Source organism: Ailuropoda melanoleuca, chromosome 1 (assembly GCF_002007445.2).
Source record: "Ailuropoda melanoleuca isolate Jingjing chromosome 1, ASM200744v2, whole genome shotgun sequence".
Lineage (NCBI taxonomy): Eukaryota > Metazoa > Chordata > Mammalia > Carnivora > Ursidae > Ailuropoda > Ailuropoda melanoleuca.
The window spans coordinates 200,617,127-200,631,048 of NC_048218.1; the positions used below are offsets into that span (position 1 = coordinate 200,617,127).

The window sequence follows — 13,922 nt, forward strand, 5'->3', positions numbered from 1 at the left end:
TCAAGCATATAAGATGTACAGGAAAACGACGTTAATTAAAATCCAAGCTGATTCTGATCAGTTTGCCTTTTAAGTGGTTGGAAAAGGGGAAAATGTATAACGAAGGTGAAATTAACACCTCCGCTGTCCTTTCCCTTGTGGAGGCTGGTGACCAAGAGAGAAAGCTGGAGGTACGGTGGAAGGCCAGAGTGGAAGCTTGTTGGGGCACCCTAAAAAATCACTCAGCACTCGAGGAGACTCGCAGGGGCCAGAAGCAGGCCAGTTCCCCTACATCACAGCTCGGAGGCACCTTATCTTGGTTTGGAAGGATTTTCATATCGTTCCGTATAAGAGGGGTCCTGCCGATAAGACTATGAGTTACGTCAGGAATGAAATGAGCAATCTATTCATAATGCAGCCTGTTAGGGGCCCCAAGGGTCAGTTTACTGTGCCCCCCCCATCTTTATTGAAACTTCTAACCAGGATGATAAGGGCGAAACGGTCTGACTCCTTCTCAGGGGGAGGTTTGCAACATTTATTTATTTTACTATTTTTTTTTTATTTTCAAAGATTTATTTATTTGAGAGAGAAAGAGAGAGAGCATGGGCGACCCGGGGGAGGGGGAGAGGGAGCGAGTCTTCAAGCTAACCTCCCCACCCCCACGCTGAGTGAGGAGCCCAAACCAGGCTCGATCCCAGGACCCTGAGATCATGACCTGAGCTGAAATCTAGAGTCAGACACTCAACTGAGCCACCCAGGTGCCCCTTATTTATTTTAGAAGTGACTTAGAAACACCAGAGTCACCATGGTAAGGAGCTGAGAACAAAAGACAGTACAGAGATGAATGAATTGGTAGGAGTTCTGTTTTTAAGCTCCACAATTAATAGAAGATCCCAACTTAGGCCAGTACCTACCAGAGTCACTGTCTCATCCCTTGTAGCTCTGAACGGTGAATTCAAATTGCTTTCAGGACACAGATGTGACTGCCCCTTCCCCACACCCCCACGTGTCCTGTGCCCAAACCACGGATGTGACCAGGCAAATGCAGCACTGAGGTCAAATAAAAGCACACAGGGGGAGGTGAAAGGTCAGCATTCTATCCCTCAGGCTGGAAGTGCTGTTGACACACAAGCTGAGAAAGTCACAAGAGACAGGGGAGACGGGTCAGATGCAGGGTGTGGGGCCACGGAGCATCATGGCTTGGAGCGCTGCCAGCCAGAGAAACTGACAGAATCCGTGTGTATGTCAGGTTACTTTCCAATGACCAGTTTCCATTCATTCTATGCCTCACAATGTTTTACCTTTTAACCCTTCTGAGTACGAGTGACAATCACATTTTTCTTCCTTAATGGTTCCTAACAGAATGGAGCATCTCAGAGTGGCTGGCAGCTTGGATTTAATTAATTAGTAGCAAGTAATCCTGAGGCTTAGTGACGTCACGATGAGAACTGCCTTGTAGGGACGAGGGACCCTCCCTCCTCCTCTGCTCATGCTCACGAGAACCTCCCAGCGCAGCCCTGACTCCACCATGGACCTCAGGCTCCTCTGCTGTGTGACCCTCTGTCTCCTGGGGGAAGGTGCGTCCTCAGAACACCGAGCAGTTACAGTGAATGCGTGCGTGTGAGTGTGAGCGATGACTACGTGCCATGACTACAATCCATGTCCTCCTTACTGTGCCCGACTTCTGTCTCCCCAGGTCACGCAGGAGCCGGAGTCACTCAGTTCCCCAGGCACAGGGTCACAAGGAAGGGCCAGAATGTAACTCTCAGCTGTGATCCAATTTCTGGTCATGTTGGCCTTTATTGGTACCGACAGACCGTGGGGCAAGGCCCGGAGTTCTTGGTTTACTTCCAAAACCGTGACCCACTGGACAAATCAGGGATGACCAATAATCGGTTCTCTGCCGAGAGGCAGGAGGGGACCCGCTCCACTCTGCAGATCCAGCATGCAGAGCAGGGGGACTCGGCAGTGTACCTCTGTGCCAGCAGTCTCAGCACAGTGGGGCACAGTCACCTCCTTCCTCTTCACAAACCTCAGAACAGTTGCCCTGCTCTTCCTCATCAGGAGTAATAGTGCATTTGGGACTTCAGCTGTTCTGCTCAAAGTACAAAGTCAGGAAATCACCTTCAAAATACCAGAACATCTATTGGGTTATAATAATTTTGGCTTATGTGCTTCTTGGATTCCTTTATACAGTTTAAGATTCTATAATTGGGATGGAATATCAGAGCTTTGTCCCAGGTATCATGACATGTTCTCTGGCAAAATCAAGAGGTTTCAGCACATTTATACTAAACTCCTTTTCCTCAGCGTCGCTAATTCAGTCTATGTTATATGTCCAGGGGTGGGCCAGCCAATGTGGAACACTGCTAAGGCCATATGTAGCTACCAGCCGTAAAGATAAATACATTAGAATCCTCAGCAACAATTGCCGCTGAAATCAATTATCCAGGACAACTGTCAGCCGCAACCATGCACATTAACCTAGGGTCATATAAAATATCACTGCACTTGAGAAGGGGTTAGCAGGAAGTGATTCGAAGGAGACCTGAATGACAGTTGTATCAGCCATTTGGGACTCTGACATTTCCAAAGTATTTACGTGAACTGACATTCCCACCAGAGGAATAGGGGGTTCCAGTGGGAATGCACACACACGTGAACACGTGCACACGCTCACACACGCGTGCACACATGCATACTCCGTGGGTCACTCTTCCACTCTCTTAATGGTAGCTTTTGATGCACAGAAATTCTTAATCCAAAACCATTCCATTTTTCCCCCTTTTTGGTTCGCATTCTATATTCTGGTGTCTAGGAAATCTTTGCCTACTTCAAAATGATCGAGTTTTCTTATATTTCCTTCTAACTTATTTATATTTTGCCCCTTTTACATTTAGATATGCAGTCCAAGTGCAATTAGTATATGAAAAGGTGAGGGAGTCAAGCTATGTTTTTGCGTATGGTTTTCCAACTGACACAATACTATCTGTTGAAGAATACTTTCCTCACCACTGTGTGATATCACTTTTGTCCGAAATCAGTCATTGTATATGTGTGGGTCTGTTTTCTTACGCCTCTCATCTGTTGTGTTGGTCTATCTTCTCACAAATACCACACTGTCTTGTTTACTATAACTTGATAATAGTTCTCGATATATTGTGGTCTAATTTCCAGCAGCTTTGTTCCTTTTTATTAAGAGTTCTTCACCACTCTCGATCCTTTGTATTTTTCATATATGTTTAGGAATAGTTCGTCCAGTTCTCCAAGAGGATATGTCTGCTAGGAACGTTTGCTTTTTGTTTCCAAGTAACTTACTGAATCATGGAACAAAGCAAAGAATATAGTGGAAGTAAGATAAATAGCACCTAAAAATGTAAAATACACAATGTTTGGCATCTAATCAAAGATTGTAGGCATGCAAAGAGACAGGGAAATATGACCCATCATGGGGAGAAAAATCAATGAACAGAAACAAATCCCGATATGACCAACTGGTGGACAAAGGTATGAAAACAGTTACTATAACCGTATCCTACATGTGCAAAGTTAACTAGAAATCCAATTCAAACTTCTGAAGATAAAAATATATTTCCATAGTGAAAAATACAATGGGTGGAATTAATAGCAAATTAGACATTAAGGAAGAGAAGATGAATGATCTCGAAGGTGTAATAGTAAATGATTCATAATGAAACGGAGGGAGAAAGGGGCATTGGTGAGCTATGGGGGGACTTCCAAACCCAGCGCATAGTGACCCAAAGGCAAGTTTTTAAAAATTCAAATGTCTTTAAAGGACAACTGGCTGTTTATGCCAAAATAATTCAACATATGTGGGGCTTACAATATACGTAAAAGTAAAATGTATGACAACAGTCACATAAAGACAGGGAGGGGATGATGGATGAGTGTCATACCATTGTAAGGTTTTCGTAATCTGTGTAAGCTGGTATAAGAGCACTTGAAGGTAGACTATATTATAGCAGAGCGACACAGCACAAACCCTAGAGCCGCTAAAATAATAAAACACAGAGTTATAGCTAATAAGCCAACAGAAAAGATAAAAGGGAATTATTATTAAAATGCCCAATTAATCTATAAGAAGATGTTTACAAAAGAATAAAAGAACAAAGAAGAGACAGGACTAATAAAAAACCAATAGCAACATGGTAGACATGAAGGTAACCAGATCAATAACCACATCAAAGATACTCTAAACGCCCTAATTAAAAAAACAGAGACAGTGATATTGAATAAAAAACCAATGTGCTACCTTCCAGAAATGCACTATAAAGACTCAGAATGTAAAAGGTAAAAGGATGGAAAAGGTGTGCTATGCAGCTACGAATCAAAAGAAAGCTGGAGAGCAGTATTAATATCTGACAAAGTAAATTTCAGGGCAGAGAATATCTTCTGGGGTAAAGAAGGTCATATGACAAAGGGCCATCTCTTAAGAAGACATAACAATCATAAATATTTATGCTTCTAAAAACAGAGCTTCAAAATACTGAAGCAAAACGGGTAGGACTGCAAGGAGTACTAGACAAATCCACAATGAAAACCATCATTTTAATACTTCTCGGTAATTGATTCAACAACACACACGCACGTCAGTAAGGCTACAGAAGATGTGAACAACAGTATCGACCAACTTGACCTAATCGACGTTAATAGAATACTTCACACAACGGCAGGAAGATATGTGTTCTTTGCAGCTACACGTGATCTTGTGCCCAGACGGACTACAGACTCTGGGCTTGAAATAAAAATTAGGACATTTAAAAGCATCTAAGTCATACTAAGTAGGTTCTTGACCACGGGGCAAAGAATAAATCCAAACAGAAATTACAAAGTGTTTTTAACAGCGTAAAAATGAAAAAATATCAAAATTGATAGGATGCCACCAAAGTCATACATGGGGGAAAACTGAAGGATAGGGAAACATCCCTCACTCATCCTGAGGCCAGCACTGCTCTGATTCCAAGATCAGACAAAAATACTGCAGGAGAACTACAGACCAATATCCCTCACGAACATAGATTAATAGTCCTTTTAAATTTTAGTATGTGGAATGCAACAACATTTAAAAAGGGCAATACATCATGACCAAGTGGAGTTTAACTCAGTAATGCGCAGTCAGTTTAATATTTTAAAAACTATCCATGTAATTTACCATATCAAATACTAAAAAAATAAGGAAAATCATACTATCATCTCTATAGATGCTCAAAAAACCATTGAAAAGTCCAACATCTGTTGCTGAGAAATGCTCTTAGCAAATAAGGAGTGACTGGAAATAACTTCCTTCCTCTAATAAAGGGTATAAAAAACCTACAGTTAATAAAATATTTTTGCCGGTAGACTATGACAAATTAAAGATGCATATCATAATCCCCAGATCGAACACAAGGAGTAGCACAGAGAGTGGAAAATAGTGTTTTCAACGAGTGGTGCTGGAAGAACTGTATTTCTTCTGGAAGAAGAAGAATCATCTCAATCCTCATCTCACTCCATCAATCGGGACTGGGCAAAATAAGGCCCACAGCCCGAACTTGACCTCTGCTTGCTTTTATATGGCCCCAAAGCTAATCATGGTCTTTATATTTTTAATGGTTAAAAAAATTAAAAAGAATGATATTTTGTGACATATGATAATTACATGAAATTCAGATTTCAGGATCCATAAAGAAAGTTTTGTAAGCACACAGCCCTGCTCTTTCCTGCCCCTACTGCCTCTGGCTGCTTTTGCATTACAATGGCAGAGCTGAGTGGTGGCCTCAGAGATGGCCTGTGCTCAACACTGAAGCCCTGTACTATCTGACCGCTTACAGAGAAAGTTGGCACACTCTTGCCGTAAAAAAATTATTATGAGATGGATCAACATTCTCGATGATCTGTACACCTTCTGATTGATAAAGTACGTTTTTCTTTATCAAAAAATTAAAAATTCTGTTCATCAAAAGATATTAAGATAGATAGATGGCTATCTGAGAAAGGGCAGGTATCCAGCATGTAAAGAATTCCTACAAATCAATAATAAAAAAGACAATTCAATTTAAAAAAAAGAGCAAAAGATGTGAACAGGGTATTACTATATATATTATATATACATATGTATGAACAGGGTACTAATATATATTAAAAATGCACATATCTTATTATACATGTAATTCCCTCTCGGTGAGAGTGATGGGTTTATTTCCCCAGCTGCTTAATTTTTTTAGCTGCTAGAACTCCACTGTCAGCCTCTTCCAGGAATTACCTTTGGTTAAAGAGCGCAATTTGGGGCACCTGGGTGGCGCAGTCGTTAAGCGTCTGCCTTCGGCTCAGGGCGTGATCCCAGCGTTGGGGAATCGAGTCCCACATCGGGCTCCTCTGCTGGGAGCCTGCTTCTTTCTCCCCCATTCCCCTTGCTTGTGTTCCCTCTCTCGCTGGCTGTCTCTCTCTCTGTCAAATAAATAAATAAGAAATCTTAAAAAAAAAAAAAAAATAAGAGAGAGAGGGAAAAAAAAGAGAGCAATTCGCCCAAAGTCCTATCCCTTCCCCAGGGCAGCTGGCATCTAATGACCGGCTGGTATCCCCTTTCCTAGACCACTAATGGGTGAGATTTAGAATATGTATTCTTTCCTTGGAAAAACGTTTGCTTCATGCTTCCCTCGCGAACACGTGCAAACGGTGACATCCAATCACCCAGAGCTGGGCCCTGCTGGATCCGAGCCCAAATCTGTACCTGGCCTGCTTGGGCCACTTGAGGGCGCTGTGGGTCCACTGAGCGAGCCGCTGATGGCAGCGTCTGGGAGAGGGAGGGTTAAGAAGCCCGGTCTTGCCTCGCTCTTGGCATCAAGGAGATAGTTGATCGGTCAGCGTCAGGGCTGGCACCTGAAGGGCCGATCACAGTCTTCTCACATTAACTGATGCTCAAGCGTGTTTGCCACGACAGGGAGCTGGGAACTCCACCTTTCTCTGTGTAAAGGCCTCTCTTGGAGGCTACGTTGGTGCAGTGGGATGAGGCTTCAGTGGGGCAGCCCGAGGAACCCAAGCCAGGTGCAGAGAAGGGAGCACAGAGGTAAACAGACAAGCTGTGGGGAATGCCCCCCAGCTTAGCACGGCCAGTCCCAGCTGCCCAGCAGGCGGCTGGACAGAGTGGAGGACGGCCTACAGCAGCTGAGCCTGCCCAGGGGGTGCAGAGTGCCTGCGGGAGCAGACAAGGACAGTGACATCAGAACGGTGACATCACAGGCAAGCCCTCCAAACAGAGATAAGGGAGGAAGACCAGAGCCCTGAGTGGGAAGATGCGCGGTCCTGTCCTGCCTGAGTCTGTCAGGGGCACCCAGCTGCTCTGCTGTGTGGCCCTCTGTCTCCTGGGGGCAGGTGAGTCCTGAGCTCAGGTGGGACATCCCTCGAAGTGCTGCTGGAATCTCAAATTCCTTCCTAGACCGGGTCATCAGCAGCTCTCTCTTCCCTCCACAGGTCCAGTGGGTGCTGAAGTCATCCAGACCCCCCGACACCTAATCCAAGGCAGGGGGGGGAAGGCTGTTCTGAAATGCCATCCTATCCCTGGGCACCTAAGTGTGAGCTGGTACCAGCAGGCGCCAGGGCAGGGCCTCCGGTTCCTCATTGAGTATTACAACCAGGGGCAGAGAGATAAAGGAGACATACCGGGACGGTTCTCAGCTCAACAGTTTGGTAACTACAGCTCTCAGCTGGACCTGAGCTCTCTGGAGCTGGGAGACTCAGCCCTGTATCTCTGCGCAAGCAGCTAGGCACAGCCCTGCGGCGTGGCTGGCTTTCTGTACTCAAACGTTCCCGTCCCAGCTGACGCTGTAAGAGGGCAAGGGAAGGGGGCCTCAGCCAGGTTCCAGAGATGCTTCAACTGTTTTTTCTAACACTCTGCCTTGCTGAGCTTAGCCAGAGCACTCCCAAACATTTAGGGTCCAGGTTCACTGAATATTCTCGCAATCCCTGGCAAATGACAGGAGCTCCTGTGCTATGCTAGAGTGTGGGTATACGGGATGTGTTTAATGCAAGCCAAACATTAGGATGTCCATTTTACAGATGAGGAAGTTCTCAGTATGCCGTATTATAGATATGAAACAGTAACTCATGGACTTTCCAAAGATTTCCTATTTAAAGTCTCAGAGGCAGGAGTTAAATCTAGGTCTCCAGGCCTCTGAAATCAACATTTCCTTAAAATTGCATAGTGTTTCCTGGGTCTTGGTCAATAGGATGTCTCAGACCACTGTGCCTTCCACCTCCGGAAGGGCTAAGCTGTGGTGGGGAAGTCACACGTTATGGTGTGGGGTTACCATACCTATTGCCTGCCCACTTCTAGAACTAGCTTCAAGCCAGAGAATGTGTGTCTAGCCCGTCAATTCCATTAGGGTGAGGCCAGGATATCCCCAATACAGGAGCTAAGGGACTGGGGGTTTTCCAGTCTATCAGAGGATTCGGCCAAGGAAACAGGAGCCCTCTGGGAATCTCAAACAGAATGGGAGTTACACAGGGATTAGTGCTTCTAAATCAATAGGGGGTTCTGGAGGAGGGAGGGTCTTCGGAGGCTGCCCCTCGATCTCACATCTAGCACTTTCTGATGAGGTTTTGAAATATAGGTGAGGTTCAGTGGGGTGGAGTCCGGAACCGACAACCAAGAAAGAATTCTTGAGACTTCTGGAGAAGTCTTTGGTGCAAATGGTGGTTTATTAAAGCACAGGGACAGGACCCCTGGGCAGAAAGAGCCGCTGCCCTGGGGTTGTGAAGGGTGGCTGATTATATACTATGGGGTTGGGGGAGGTAAGGAAAAGAGAGATTTCAAAAGGATTTTCTTAAGTTAAAGAAGGCTCACAGGGTACTGGAGGCCTTGCCATTGTCAAGTTAAGGTTGTTTTTCCCTCCAGCAGGGCATTCACATGAAGACAGTTGGGAACTTCCTGGAGGAACATTACTGCTCTGCCTGCATCAAGTATCTGTCAATGGGCTGCCTATTACAAGGACATTTAATCGTATCTACATTTCCTTCTGGAAGCTAGGTTATTGATAGAAATGCTTTGTTCTTATAAACTGAGGGAGACTCAGGTCCTGCAGGATTGTGATCACCTTAAGTTAACTGTTTTTCCTTTCCTTAGCTTTAGGGCAGCCAGGAGTGCCTGAGGAATGTCACAGAGATCCCATGCGGGGGGAGGGCCAGCTTCTGCTTTGTCCTCCGTTTGCCTTCTGGTCCCTCATCACTTTGCATCAGAAAAGCTGAAATTGCTCCTTCTGCCCGGGCCGCAGGTAACTGCACACAGCAGAAAGCCACAGCTAGCAAATAGCCATTAAGCTTATTAGCGAACGCACACTGTTTTAATTCTACTCCTTTTCTGTGAACTTATAGAAAACTCCCTTGTTTATTGCTCATTTTCTCTGTGCCATATACTGAAGTACAGTATTTGCACTCATTTTCTCCAGCCCCAGGCGAGATAGAACAACGTATCCACACTGCACGCGGAAACACCCGTTGTTACAGTGTAGGCGATTTGCTGAAGGAGCCACCGCTCACAGATACCGGACTGGCACTCAGACCCAGGCCACGCAGACCTAACTGCTAACCCCCTTCTGCATTTGGGTACAGGGAGGCATCTTCACAATTGGAACACTGACCCCAAAGGGCCTTCCAGAGACACTGGCCCTGACTCAGTCATTTGCACAGGGAGGCCACCGGCTGAAGAGAACTCCCGAGATTTCCATCTGTTCATATGCTGACCTGCCTTGGACCAGTGACCTGGAAAATATTTGGCTGGGTTTTCCCACTCGTAAACTAAGGCCAGTAATATGCCTTGCAAAGATTTTATGCGAGAAAATAAAACAAATTGCCTGACACAAAGAATGGGCCCAAGAATTCTTAGTTCCCCTGTTAACTCTGATAAATCTCTGGTCTAGCACCATTATTTACTGGGTGCAATTCTGGGATCAAAGGCAGGCACAGATTACTTTTGCCTGAATCACCTATGTTCCAGACAGGAAGTCATCTGAAATGTAAATACAGTCGTCTGATAACGTATTATGTAAAATTAACTGCAAACTGTTACCTCTTACGGGAATAAGAAAATGAGGCTATGACAGCACTCTCTGTTTGATATTAAGTCTGATATGCAAGAAGGTGTGGTGATTCCAGAACGTTGCGGCTTTGGTGTGATTGGTGGTCACACAAAGGATCTGATAAAGGAAAGTACATTTTTATTCAAGAGTCCAAAACGGTGGACTGTCTAGTGCCTTCTGTCCCTCCTCTGATTTCAGCTTCCACTGCTGTGGACAATGTGTTCGTGCAAGTCTGCCTCGGTTCACCTCGTGCTGACAGCGCCCCTCACACACAGGCCCTGATCCCGGGGCTTTCTGCTCCAGGGCTGTCTGTGACATCATAGGTCTAGCTGCAGGCATGCTAATGCTCCTGGCGGGACAGGAGGCGGGACAGGAGCTGAGACACGAAACCTCCAGGTCTGCATTCAGGCAGACAATTCGAGGAGACATTGCATGGGCTTCTCAGAAAGCCCCAGTGGAATCTGTCTCCTGAGACCCCCGCCTATCCTCAATATTGCTCCTTTATCCTGGTTCTCTCCTCTCCTGTTTCATCCTCCCGGCTCTCTGATAGTGATGGAATAAAGTGACCACTGGAAGACCCTTCCCTTTGGAAGAGACCGCCATTTTTCTTTCATTCATATTGCCATCCCTCCTTTCAGAGTCTTATAATAACATATATGAATGAATCTTTTCCCAGTTCGTTTTGGTTTATTTTGAATTCCCAACAGACTCATACAGGTCTCTGCTCCCTTAATGTTCCAAACCTATTTGTGACGGAACAGACTCGGGTTGTGTTTACAAAAGTACAGTGTGCCTCGATTTTCTTCATTAGTTCCACAAACGCTTACTGAGTACATGTCCAGAGCAGGTCTGGGTCTTATGGAGACTAAACCTTATAAATTTTAGGTGCTCTTTGAAAAAGATAATAAAAAAAATCTTTTTTTACGTCTTGGAAAGGTCCTGTGCAAATGAGAAGGGCCTAAAGTTATTCTTCATTGACTTTATGGCTAAACCACCCTTCACTGTTCGTGATGTGTAGGAAACGTTCCGGGTGTTTGGGAAACACCAGCGGAAAAAAAAAAAAAAAAAAAAAAAAAAAAAAACCCAAACAAACAAACCAAAGCAAAACCCAAAACAGACAAAACTTCGAGATGAGGTCTATGTTTTAAGCATATTTGTGACAAATTTGTGACTCAATAATTAATTTAAAAATAAATTTACAGGGGCGCCTGGGTGGCACAGCGGTTAAGCGTCTGCCTTCGGCTCAGGGCGTGATCCCGATGTTAAGGGATCGGGCCCCACATCAGGCTCCTCCGCTATGAGCCTGCTTCTTCCTCTCCCACTCCCCCTGCTTGTGTTCCCTCTCTCTCTGGCTGTCTCTATCTCTGTCGAATAAATAAAATAAAATCTTTAAAAAAAAATAAAAAATAAAAAATAAATTTACAAAGAAGTATTCCTGGTAAATGCTTATCTCCCTAAAGAAATTAGGTATCATTGAGGATACTGATACTCTGGGTAGGTCATACTTTATTATGAGAATAATCCTCAGGTCTCTGAGATCTCATGTAACCTACCCCCAAAGAATGTGAGTCCTAAAAAAAAAAATCCCTCCCCTTTTTTTCACACCAACCCAGCCATTGGAAGTAGACTTCTTTGCTGTGTGGTTCTTAGTCTTCTGGGACTGAGTCCTGGGCATAAGGGGAGAGTCCTTCCTGGGCTTGCCAGGCCGCAGCCACAAGGCTTTCTGGGTGGCATTCCTTTGTATCCGAGTTCTGATTTCCATGTGCTTTCTCACTGTTGCGTGATTGTAGGAGTATGTCAAGAATGCAGCCACAGAAATAGAGACGCTTCACACTGAGATCTGACCTATATAGGAAATAACAGTGCGTACTGATATTGACGAACTCTAAGTTTGACACTAGAGCAAGTATGGTGGGTGCAAGACCTTCTGAATGGAGATGAAACAATGTTCTGTGGCCCTGGGGGCCTCAGACATGTGAACCTGTGGCTGAACAGCTCATCCATGTCGCTAATGAGCTTCCTCTTTGTTCACGGAAAGCAGAGTCATGGAACTAACGTGGTCAGGTGTTCCGTGGCCTTGTCTGAGACAAAGGGAACGATCTGAGTCATGAGAGCATAAAGACCTGAGTACAGATGGCAGGGCTCCCTTCACTCAGAGCATTGTGAGACAACATAAAATAATTCTTCAAATTCCAGTGACCCTGACCTTGAGATTTTGAAAACTTTCTGGACATGGTTATTTTAAACAAGAAAATCACTGTAGGCTGATATCCAATTATCCAGAGGTAAGGCAAAGAGAAAAACTAAAAGGTATTTGGAGGCAAATTTTGTGCAGAAAAGTCATCAAGGAACCAGGACCATCATAATAATATTTCTTAGTCTACAGAAATATTATGAAAAAATTGTAACATTATACAAATAAGGAATTGTATCATTATCCATAGGAGAACAAGTTTCCTTACTAAAAGATGTTAGGTTTTTTCTCGTCGCCAATGAAATCAAGACCGCAAGGCAAACGTGGTTCGAGGGAGGAACTTTATTGCAAGCACCCTCGGGCCGAAGTTCCACGACTCAGGAAAGAGCGGTGAGTCGGAGAAGTCACGCCCAGGGCAGGAAACGAGGGTGTCCTTTAGGAGGAACTTTATTGTGTGCACCCTCAGGCGAGTTTCCGCAACTCGGAGGGGGGAGTCGGGGAAGTCGCGCCCAGGGCAGGGCAGCGAGGGTTTTTATTGGTACTGCTGGGGGTGGGGAAAGTCTGTCTTGGAGAGTCCTGGTAGGGTTTTATTGGGTACTGCTGGGGGGTGAGGAAAGTCAGTAGGACGGGTTTCGGTTTCCCGCCTAGGTTTTGGTTTAAATCTTGGCGGGAGAGTCGGCCATCTTGGGTGTCTTGGCCCAATAAAAGGTAGAGGAGAAGTATATACACCTATAGATTTCTTCAAAAAGCAAACTAACAAATTCTCCCCCTTCTGAGACATTCAACTTTGTACGTATTAATGATTCGTTCCTGTGGGGAAGGGGTGTGGCAGGTTACCTCTGTAGCTTACTCATTTGTCAAGGACAGTGACGTCACTGAGTGACTGGGAGCCCAAGTTCTATTTCCCCAAAACAAAGCTAGAAGAGATTCTGCCCTTCACCTGAAATGGTCACCAGGCTCTTCTGCGTGGCTCTTTGTCTCCTGTGGGCAGGTAAGTACAGGCGGACTTCCCTTCCTGGAATTCCCAAGACCTCAGCACAAGCCTTCTTCCTGAGATGACATTAGCCTGTGTCGCTATTATAGGATGCATGGATGCTGGAGTCACCCAGGGTCCAAGATACGAGATTGCGAGGACAGGAAAGAAGGTGACTCTGAGATGTCACCAGACGGAGAACTATGACTATATGTACTGGTATCGACAAGACCTGGGACACGGTTTGAGGCTGCTCTATTATTCAATCAATATTGGCAGCACTGAGAAAGGAGAAGTCTCCGATGGGTACACTGTCTTTAGATCAAATATGGAGGATTTCCACCTCATACTGCTGTCTGTTACCTCCTCCCAGACATCCGTGTACTTCTGTGCCAACACTTACCCCACAGCGCTGCACAGCTGTCTCCTCCTTGCACATAAAGGGTAGTCAGACTGAGGCCGTGAACTCACGAGGCCTGGCCTGAGCCCCAAGAAGGCCCTGCCTCCGGAGGAGTCACAGAGTTCTTGCCGGCATGGGAGACTTACGACAGTGGGCAATACGACCCTCAGGGTTGAAGTCCATCCCTACACCAGTCTCAGCCTGACTGGACGTCAGCCCAACATCCTTAGCTCCCTGGTTCCTTCTTTCGCTGGTCTCTCTTTCCACTCACAGAAAGGAAAATGTATCTTTAGTTGGGATACA

The 13,922-nt window shown here is 45.3% G+C and overlaps 3 long non-coding RNA genes and 1 gene segment (V, D, J or C); 3 read left to right on the plus strand and 1 right to left on the minus strand.

The window, feature by feature from the left end:
* Positions 1-1,842: 1,842 nt before the first annotated feature.
* LOC117795175 overlaps positions 1,843-13,922 on the minus strand; it is a 140,080-nt gene continuing 128,000 nt past the window's right edge. Inside the window, exon 3 of one of the 2 annotated variants that reach the window (XR_004619025.1) lies at positions 1,843-1,968. This is a non-coding gene — a long non-coding RNA (uncharacterized LOC117795175). Of the gene's footprint in view, positions 1,969-7,603; positions 7,739-13,922 lie in introns of those variants that run through there. The other variant, XR_004619024.1, reaches the window with a different exon arrangement.
* Positions 7,193-13,922, plus strand: part of LOC109490378 — a 139,661-nt gene continuing 132,931 nt past the window's right edge. The window contains 2 exon segments of the C gene segment in view: positions 7,193-7,350; positions 7,450-7,737. Coding sequence covers positions 7,272-7,350; positions 7,450-7,737 — 367 coding nt within the window.
* Positions 8,880-9,563, plus strand: LOC117795169. Its single transcript, XR_004619018.1, has 3 exons — positions 8,880-9,004; positions 9,101-9,248; positions 9,423-9,563. It is a non-coding gene; the product is annotated as an uncharacterized LOC117795169 (long non-coding RNA).
* Positions 13,181-13,624, plus strand: LOC105239731. Its single transcript, XR_004619021.1, has 3 exons — positions 13,181-13,237; positions 13,330-13,391; positions 13,593-13,624. It is a non-coding gene; the product is annotated as an uncharacterized LOC105239731 (long non-coding RNA).